The sequence below is a fragment of the Gossypium arboreum genome, chromosome 12 (genome assembly GCF_025698485.1).
Source record: "Gossypium arboreum isolate Shixiya-1 chromosome 12, ASM2569848v2, whole genome shotgun sequence".
Classification (NCBI taxonomy): Eukaryota; Viridiplantae; Streptophyta; class Magnoliopsida; order Malvales; family Malvaceae; genus Gossypium; species Gossypium arboreum.
The window spans coordinates 105,743,084-105,752,570 of record NC_069081.1 but is presented as its reverse complement, the minus strand read 5'-3'; the positions used below and the strand labels follow the sequence as shown (position 1 = coordinate 105,752,570).

General features: G+C 31.7%; 1 protein-coding gene across 1 annotated transcript; it reads left to right on the top strand.

The window, feature by feature from the left end:
* The first annotated feature begins 4,711 nt into the window (after positions 1-4,711).
* LOC108479640 (ethylene-responsive transcription factor ERF119) lies at positions 4,712-7,305 on the top strand. Its single transcript, XM_017782357.2, has 3 exons — positions 4,712-4,880; positions 5,283-5,573; positions 5,691-7,305. Exon 3 carries the CDS (start codon positions 5,912-5,914, stop codon positions 6,926-6,928), a length of 1,017 nt encoding a protein of 338 aa, XP_017637846.1. The 5' UTR covers positions 4,712-4,880; positions 5,283-5,573; positions 5,691-5,911; the 3' UTR covers positions 6,929-7,305.
* Positions 7,306-9,487: the final 2,182 nt, after the last annotated feature.

The window sequence follows — 9,487 nt, the reverse complement described above, 5'->3', positions numbered from 1 at the left end:
TGTTGAACTTTGCTTATGATACCTTAGTTAAAGAAATAATGGTTGTATATGTGTGTTTGGGTTGAATATCTTGACATGAATGGTGATGAATGCTTATTATTTAATGTTTGAGTTGTGGTGCCAAATGTGAAATTCACTTAGGCACTTAGGTTGAATGAATTATGTTAGTTTTGGTATAATTTGGTGTCTTGAAACAGGTTGATCAAGGGTTTATTATATTGACTTAAGGCTTAAGGGATTTTGAGTCATTTGTGTTTGTTGTAAAATGCATTATAGGTGCACATGACCTGCCACATAGCCGTGTTCCATACACAGTTGCAGGACACAACCGTGTGGTCTATTTAATTTAGGCAAAGGACAATTCACATGGCCACAAATTGTTCCACGGCCTAGCAACACGGCTGTTTGACCTTGGCTTACATGGTACACAAGTTGTTACATGGTTTGGAGATATGGCTGTGTTATACCACTACACGGCCTCAGCTTTCTCACAAAGCCAGGCCAGATGACCGTATGACCCCTATTTTGCATTTTTATCATTTTTTTCTAAAATGTTTCAAATTAGTCTCTACTTTGTTTTGAATTGTTTTTGAACTTCCGTAAGTTTGATTTAACCCCGATAATGTATGAATATTATGTTTTTGATTACATGTTTGCCTACCTGACTTGTTATCCGAACCAAACTAATTGTTGATTTTGTCTTCGCTTAACAAATGACCCTTTACATCCTTGAATGAGAGGTTATCTCTATTATAAATTAGCGTCTTTTTGAAAGACTTGTATGAATAGGGTAAAAAGCATAATAATAGCATAGTCTGATCTTCATCGTCATTCTAAACATCACATTTTTTTAAATTATTCAGAAGATTAATAAATTGACTAACGTGATCTCTAAGGTGCTCACGTTCGTTAATGCAGAACGTGTGCAATCGCTATTTCAACACTAATCGGTTAGCCAGAGGCTTTGTCGCGTAAAGGGTTTCTAACCATTTCTACAAGATGAATGTTGTTTTCTCCATAAAAACTTACTGCAACACATTATTTGTTAAACATAAATTAATTGTGGATAAAGCCTTTTTATCTAACCTATCTCATTCTGATTGATCAATGTCTACAGGCTTCATCTCTGTAAGGACCTTCTCAAGATCGCGCTGAATCAGAATTGTCACAGATTGAAATTTGCGATGTCACCAAACCTATTAATATCAAACCATGTTGTTTCTATATCTGAACGGATCAAATGCAGAAATCAAACTAGCTCTAATACCTGTTTGTTGGAGATAAACCCGATTAAGCAACGAACAATTAAAATAATGGAGAAATTAAAAAGATCGAACACAAATATTTTACGTGAAAAACCTCATCTGAAAAGGATAAAAATCACGGGTAAAGATAATTTCACTAAAATGGCAAAAACAAATAGTACAAAAGATGAAGGTAAAACTAAATCGCGAAACCCAAAATAAGAACCCTCAAAACTTAAACACAAAATTCCTTGAAAGCTTTTAAAAGCTAATACCTAAATGTGTAATATGAATTATCTTTTTAGGGTGAAAAATGACCTATTTATAATCTAAATTCATAGGTCAAATAATATTAAAATAACTAACACTAATTAAACTTCGACTGGGACAAATAATTAGAATTTGACTATAAGAAGGAAAACCAAGAAAATTGCATAAGACATCGCCTTATCCTAACATGGCTGCTACCTCGTCAGGACACCTTTCATTGTGTCGTCGGGATGAGATGTCTCTTCTCGTCGGGACATCAACTCTGTTTTAAAAAAAATGTGAGGAATACTCCACACTGGACCATTAGTCCAAAAGTCTAAAGGTATAAAGCTAGCGGGGTAAAGATGAGTAAGTTTTGCGAAGACGAAATAAGAAAACTGAAGTTTTTCACTAAGTCCTAGTATTAGTAGAGGTGATCATGGGCCGGGTCGGGCCCATACAAATTTTTAGGCCCGTCTACTAGGCCCGGGCTCGGCCCAGCCCGAAATATGGGCCTAAAATTTTGCCCAAGCCCGGCCCGAAATAAAATTACTAAGCCCGAGCCCGACCCTGCCCATATTAAATTTTTTTATTTCATTAAATAAAAAATTTAAAATATAATAAATCAAATATATTTAAAAACATAAAAACAAATATTAAAACAAATAAAAATAATACTAAAACAATTCTTAAAACAATACACAAATTAATAATATAATAAAAATGGTTATATTAAAATTTAAAATAATAAAAATAAAATAAAAATATATATTAATATATAATTGAATTGGGTCGGCCCGGCCAAAAACTCTTACTCGAGGCCCGACCCGCTTTCTAAACGGGCCTTATTTTTTGCCCAAGCCCATTTTTGGGCCTATATTTTTACCCAAACCCTCCCATTTTTAAGGCGGGCCTTGGTAGGGCAGCAAATTTCACCATGATCACTCTAAGTATTAGTTATGAAATATATAATATTTATTTTTAGTAGATGCAATAACATTTAGATATATTATTAAGTGCCAGTTTGTGAAAGATTTGGCATGTGTCTTATGATTATTGTTACAATTTTTATATGAATCATTGTATAGTGGAAATTTATATTAAAATCCTTGAAAATTCAAATTGCTAAAAGCATATAGGAATTGCATGAAAATTGTTTAATATATGAATTGATTTGATTTAAACATATATATTTTCATAGAATGTTAATGATAAAAGTTTATTATGATTATTGTTAGAATTCTTGAAGAGTTTAAAATATATTTCCCCAATTCTTCCTACTTCCAGAAGAATGATAATATAAATGTTTATCAAAATTGTTTAAGTTATAGTATTAAAAAATGGAATATGTAGAATATGAGATATCATGCGATGTTGTCGTGAGGAGGGTAAATAAGTGTTGTACTATTTTTTCTTCTTTTGTTCCATTAAATTTTCCTAGTAAGATTTTTAATAATGCAATATGTTATGCGTATTATAAACATGTGTACTATTTTTCGTTCACTAGGAATTTTTCCCACATAAAGTTGTTTTTATCTCGGTAAAGTTTTACTAAGATACAATCTACCAATAGATGTTAAAGGGGAGTATTATAAATATTTTATTATTAAGTGGGTGTGCATTAAGATAAATATAAATTTGATGTACTTTAAAACTCTAATATTAATCATAAATAAAGTTTTATTTCATTTATACTTATATATATATATATATATATATATATATAAATATAGAGTTTAAAGAAGCATAGTGCACACTGTTAATCAATAAAATACGTTCTATTTGGCTCTCCTAATTTTTGTTCTTTTACTCTTTTTATTTTTATTTCATAACAAATTAGTAACTATTAAGTGAGATAATGTAGAATCACAGTTTTATAGAATCTCTTTATATATATACACTAGAATTTAAGCACAAAAGGAATATAAATATCATATTTAAAAAGAAAATGAAAAATAATGCACAATATACAGTAAATACCACATTTATCTTGAATTTAAAATTTTAGAGTGAGAAATTTTACAATTACATAAATACATGATGATTAGTTGGTTATTTAATTGAATGGTTTTGTAAATAGTGGTTATGAGTGTAACAAACCTACATGAGTTATGGTGTTTTAAATCACATTCAATACAGGATCCTTCCTACAATCAAACCCTTCAAAAATAATTTTAATTGTGTAATAAAGATAATAAAAAAAAGTTTAAATAAATTTGTTGAAGAAGAAAAGGTTGAATTTACGGTGTTTGTAAATGCTGCAGTTAAATGTTTATATAAAAATAAATGCATTGTTAAATGTAATTGGATTTTTTCCACTTTACATTATGGTTGCATTGCATTGCCATGTCTGGGTAGCTGTCCTTTAATTTCACTTAACTATATAAAACGTGTTGTTTTAATTTATATCATCAACTTTTAACGTGTTTCATTTTGTCCAAACATTAAATCGATTTTAATTATTATTATTATTATTTTTTTATGTGAACCAAATTTTCCTTTTAAAACCTAAAACCTTAATGTATTTGCAAAAGATGAAAATATAATTATGCATGATTTTATGTTTAATGTGTTTTCCTCGTGCATATAATTGTATTTGTAGTTAGAATAAATTGGAGGTACACATTTATGGTGTTATGAGGTATTTAAGATCACCTATGGGCTGTTTATTATTTTCAAACCAGAATCATTTGAGAACAAAAATAAAATAGCAGAAAAATACGGAGATTTCCCCCTAAAAATCTTCTAAAGTGATAAAAAGGGAATCCTAGAACGTAGAAGAAATGAAACCCCGTCACTTCCTCAGTGGTTATATCGTAATTTAGTAGAGTCCTAGACCCAAATGTTACGCGAATTCTATGGTAAACACCAAAAAAAATCCTTCACTAATACGTTGCCGAATCGCGGCGCTTCGTCCATACCAAAATAGAGATGCGGACATCAGAAGCTCTATCCCCACTCTCTCACTTAAGGTGTGTGTTCAACACGCCGTCAACTGGACCAATCTGTGATGGTCGATGCGAGCGTGGATACACAATAACGAGTGCCAAGTGCTAGTTAAAAACCCCGTGCCAAGTGAAACATGATACGCATGAGATGGTAAGATTGGTCATGCATGATGATACGATATGCATGACAGCTCATATTGATTTTTTATTTCCATAAATAAATTCAATTTAACTTTTTCTTTTAATTAATTTAATAATATATTTATTCACATATATAATTCGCTTTAATGCCGGTTTTAGGCTGCTCGGTGGTAAAAGGTGAATGGCCTTAGGGAAAGAAGAAGAAAAACAGGGCAGAAGAAAAAGAGAAAGCGACGTCAAGATTTGAATAAAAATAGTAGAAAATCCAGAGTCAGTCCATACCTACTAGAGAGAGAAGGTAATGGTAACTAATAAATATTATTTTTTTCCTGAATTTTTAGGGAAATGGAATTGGTTTTTTGGGTTTTTTATTATTTTATTTAATTGTTGATTATTTTTAAATAATTTTTTTATGATGTTTTTTCTTCCATTGAGATTTGTGTTTCTCTGTTAACCTCGTTGGTCGGTATTATTTTTTACACTGTTTTTCACTCTGGTGGTGTGGTCTATATTACTGTTCGAAACAAAGTGATAAGAGGCTATTTTTGCTGGTTTTTTGTTAGGGGTAATAGTGTTTGAGAGAGAAAAATCAGAGCCATAGATTTCTAATCCTTTTTTCTTTTCCTCTCTTTTTTTCTGCTAGATCTAGCAGTATCTAAGTCTATTTTCTTTTGTTCTCGTTTTGGGTTCTCTTGAGAAGGCAAAACGGCAGAGAGGAGGCTTTGTTGAGCGTTGTTTTCTCTCTGTTGGTGGTTTCGGTTGCGCTTTGGAAGAGCTAAGGGAGGTTGATTAGTGAATTTATGTCGGCTGAGTTTGATTTGGCTTTGATTGGGGCTCAGTTGCAGCTCTGTTTTTCATCTTCTACAACAACTGTCTGTGCTCGCTTGTTCATCACCGCTTTGTTGGCTGTTTCTTGCATGATTCTCTGCTTCTATAGGCAGAGACTGAATATCGTGTTCTCGACTGTTTCGATGCGTTTGAGACCCAAAAAGTATGGCAACAGATAAACCCCGTGTTTTAGTTTTTTATGTGAATCTGCCTTTTGTTGTGCTTTCTTTTGGGTATTTTCATTGTTTTGATGTCGGATTGCTTTGTTTTTGGTTTGCAGGAGTTGTTCTGGAGTTGAGTGCTTTGGAGGTTTTCACATAAAACAACGATTTTTTTATCTTTTCTTGTTTCTAAGAGGGGCTCATACTTGATACAGCTTTCATAGTTTTCGACTTTGTCACCCTTTTTTGTCATTTGATTTTGTTTAAATAGTTGTCTACAGTTTTTCCGGGTATTTTGAGGGGGGTTTTAGTTGAGTTTTACCGAGTTTTGCTTCCAAAAATGTTAGAGCATCGAAAACAAACCATGAATCTGAGTAAGTCCGGCAAAAAGCCTAAAAAACCCGAATCAACGATGAGTGAAGAAGAAACCCAAATGACTAGGAAAGTTCGAGTCATCTTCCATGATCCATATGCAACCGATTCATCTTCAAGTGAAGATGAATCCGAGGGAAGTGCTGCTAGAAAGGCTCCAAGGGGAAGGCGTTTTGTTCGTGAAATTAGAGTTCCTGTTTTAGGCTTGGCTCCTCAGGTAAAGCCTCTTGAATCCGAGACATCTTCACAAGACAGTAACTCTAAAACCCCTACTAGCAGGAAAAGGGTTTTGAGTAAAACCCTTGAAGACAAACCTCTGGTGGCTAAAACCAAAAAACCTGTTGGGGTTCGTCAAAGGAAGTGGGGCAAATGGGCTGCTGAGATCAGGCATCCACTCAAGAAAACCAGGATTTGGTTGGGAACTTACGATACCCTTGAAGAAGCAGCCAAGGCTTATGAAGCTAAGAAGCTCGAGTTTGAGGCTCTCACTGTTGCTGCCGCCGCCTCTGCTTCATCTGATAAAACCAACGACCTTTCATGTTCTGCAGCTGCTTCTCACAACAACACTGTTCCCTCTGCTTCAGAAGAGTCTGAGAGCCTTGTATCGCATACTTCACCATCCTCGATGCATGAATTGGATACTTCTGCATCTGTTTCAGTCTCTAATAACAATGATGATTGCGGTGATGCCAACAAAGAGGTGTTCGATGCGAACTTTGCTGATATACCGATACCTGACCTCTGTTTCATTGATGATCCATTGCTATCTGGCTCAGTTGGACAAGAGCTGAACATAGATGCTGAGGCTGCTGATTACCTGTTTGTCAACGATTTTGGTATGATGTTGGAGGATTATTGCAGCATTGAGGACCTGAGTATTTGCGGGATCGGAGCCGATGAGCCAAGCGATCTACCAGATTGTGATTTCAGCACTGATGATTTTGTTTTCGATGAAGTAACCCCCCTCAACATTGCTTGCCCATAAATTTTGCAGTTAGGAGAAGTTAATATTATAAAGCGTTATTAGCTAAGTTTTGGGTCAAATCATGAAAGTAGAAAGTGATCACAGGGACTCTCCAAGACGAGTTGTTAGTGATGTGCTTTATTTTTGTGAGTGCAGAGTCTAGTATGTGTCTTGCTGGTGAGTTGAAAAGGAGAAATGAGCGGTCTTGATTCCCTTGGGTTTTCTTGTGCTATAGAGCCGTCCCAAGGGACTCGTATATCTGGAAAGTGTTTTGATGTTTGGAGCACCATTGATACTGTTTTGTTTTGTTTTTTTGGTTTTTTTGCTCATTCTCACATGCTTAAGATACTCTATATTTTTTGTTGATGGAATGAAGTTTTTATTTAATTAAATTAGAACATTGATTCATTGTCATGGTTACTACAAATTGATATGATAATGGTAGTTGGATGAATCAGCGTGCTTTAATGAAACGAGGTTGAGGAGTAGCGGTATATATTCTTAGGTCCATTTATTGTTGTTAAAAGGGGGAAAAGTAGGGGTTTGGGATCTTCTAGTTGGGGTTTGAAAACTACATCTACCTAATGCTTTGATTCTAAGGGAACGGCTGCTTTTCATTATGTCTTTTCTGCTCTATGCCTTCAGTTGGACTTTTTTCTACTCTTTTCATTTTTACCCACGTTTAATTTAATTGGTGGAATAAAAATAAAAATATTTTTGCATTTTTTGAAGTTAATTTTACTCCTAGTTTTAATAATTTCAAGTTCCATATTATACTAACAACTAAATAAATAATTAAAATGATTAAATATTTATATTGTACTTGACATGTAGGTTGGAAAATTAATTTAGTTTATAATTGTCTCCTTATACAAATGGTTAAAATGATTTATGAATTTGATGTGTTGATGGTAGACGTCTCTTTAATGTTCTTGGCTATAGTTGTTTGTATTAGTATTTTTGCCTTAAAAATATACATTTTGACTGTAACATTAATGTTTTATCTTGAAAACGCTTTTTACTTGGGAATTGAGAATAAAACATAAAATAGGTTTTATTTTCTTCTCATAATATCAACCGTAAAATTTTCATTATTTAATAAATAAATTAATTAATCTTTATAAATAATTTAATTTTTTATTAAGAATTTAATTTATTTTTACTGCTAAAAATTTATAAAAATAAATATGATTTTTAATAGAAAAACTCGTGTACTTTTTAATCCAACCTATTCCTTAAATAAAAGACAGAATTTCAAACTAAAATTTTATTTTGGAACAGTACTAGTTGTAGTTAAAAACAAACACATAAGAAAAGGCGAATCACGTGCTTTCATTTAAATATGTAAATAAAAATATGTGAGAGATTGACGTTATATTGATTGCACAAAACAATGAAACGTGTTGGCAGTCAAGAGTAGAAACTGATTAGGACGTGAACATATGATTTGATTATTTTTCTGAGAGCATGCAATAGCCAATGGTTGGATAGATGGTGCGCAATTTGCTCCACTCCCCATCTTTCTAAGTCAATGCCTCCCATTTCTTTTTCTCATTTTTACTTAACAACCCATTAATTAATATATTTTTATAATTGTGTTCCTATTTCATATAATATAATATTTTTATAATTCTTATATCTAATATTATACATTTTAATACAAGATTAAGCAAAAAATATTATCCATATTTAAACATAACACCTAATATAAATATAAAATATATAAAAAAAAACATAATATCTAATAATATTAGGGTGTAGATGTGTACACCTAGATGCCAACTTTTGGCTTCAAATACTTGGTAAGCTAATGGGGGTATGGCATCATTAAGATTAATTATTGACTTTGGCTGACTTCAACTTTTAATGGTTCAATGTATGTGTATATATAATGTATTGGTTTTCAATGTTTAATAATCAATTTTCTTCTTTGGTTTTTCACTTTACCACAATAATTTTTTTCTAAATTATTTTATCCTTTCATATTCTTTAATTTTAAATTTGTAATTAAAAAGTTAACTTCTTTTTAATTTTATTGACATAACATACACGTAAATAACCATGTGGATGATACATTCACATTTAATTAATTTTAAAATTTTAAAAATATATAAAAATATTTTTAAAATTACAAAGCATTAAAATTATTTAAAAAGTATGAAAATTATAAAAAAATAACATTTTAAATATTTTACTCATATTCATCCATGTGGTAATCCACATGTATGCTACGTCAATAAAATTAAAAAGAAAGTTAACCTTATTGTTACCCCTTCCAATAATGTCATTTTTATGGTTTGAACTTGAATTTCTTTCTTGAGAAAACAATATCTCTTACGATTATGCTAAACATTTATGGCTAATTTGTTATTTTCTTATATCATTCTTTCATTTAGGGACAAAGTAAAAAAATATTTTATGGCGGAGCAAGATTAAATTATATTTTAAAAGGTCAAAGTATAATTTTATCATTGTATTAAAATATTATTTAATAATTTTTAATGAGACTAAATTGAAATCTTACCATATCGAGGGTCAAAGTGCATTTTAACCATTATATCAATTTTAAAGGGAGTACAA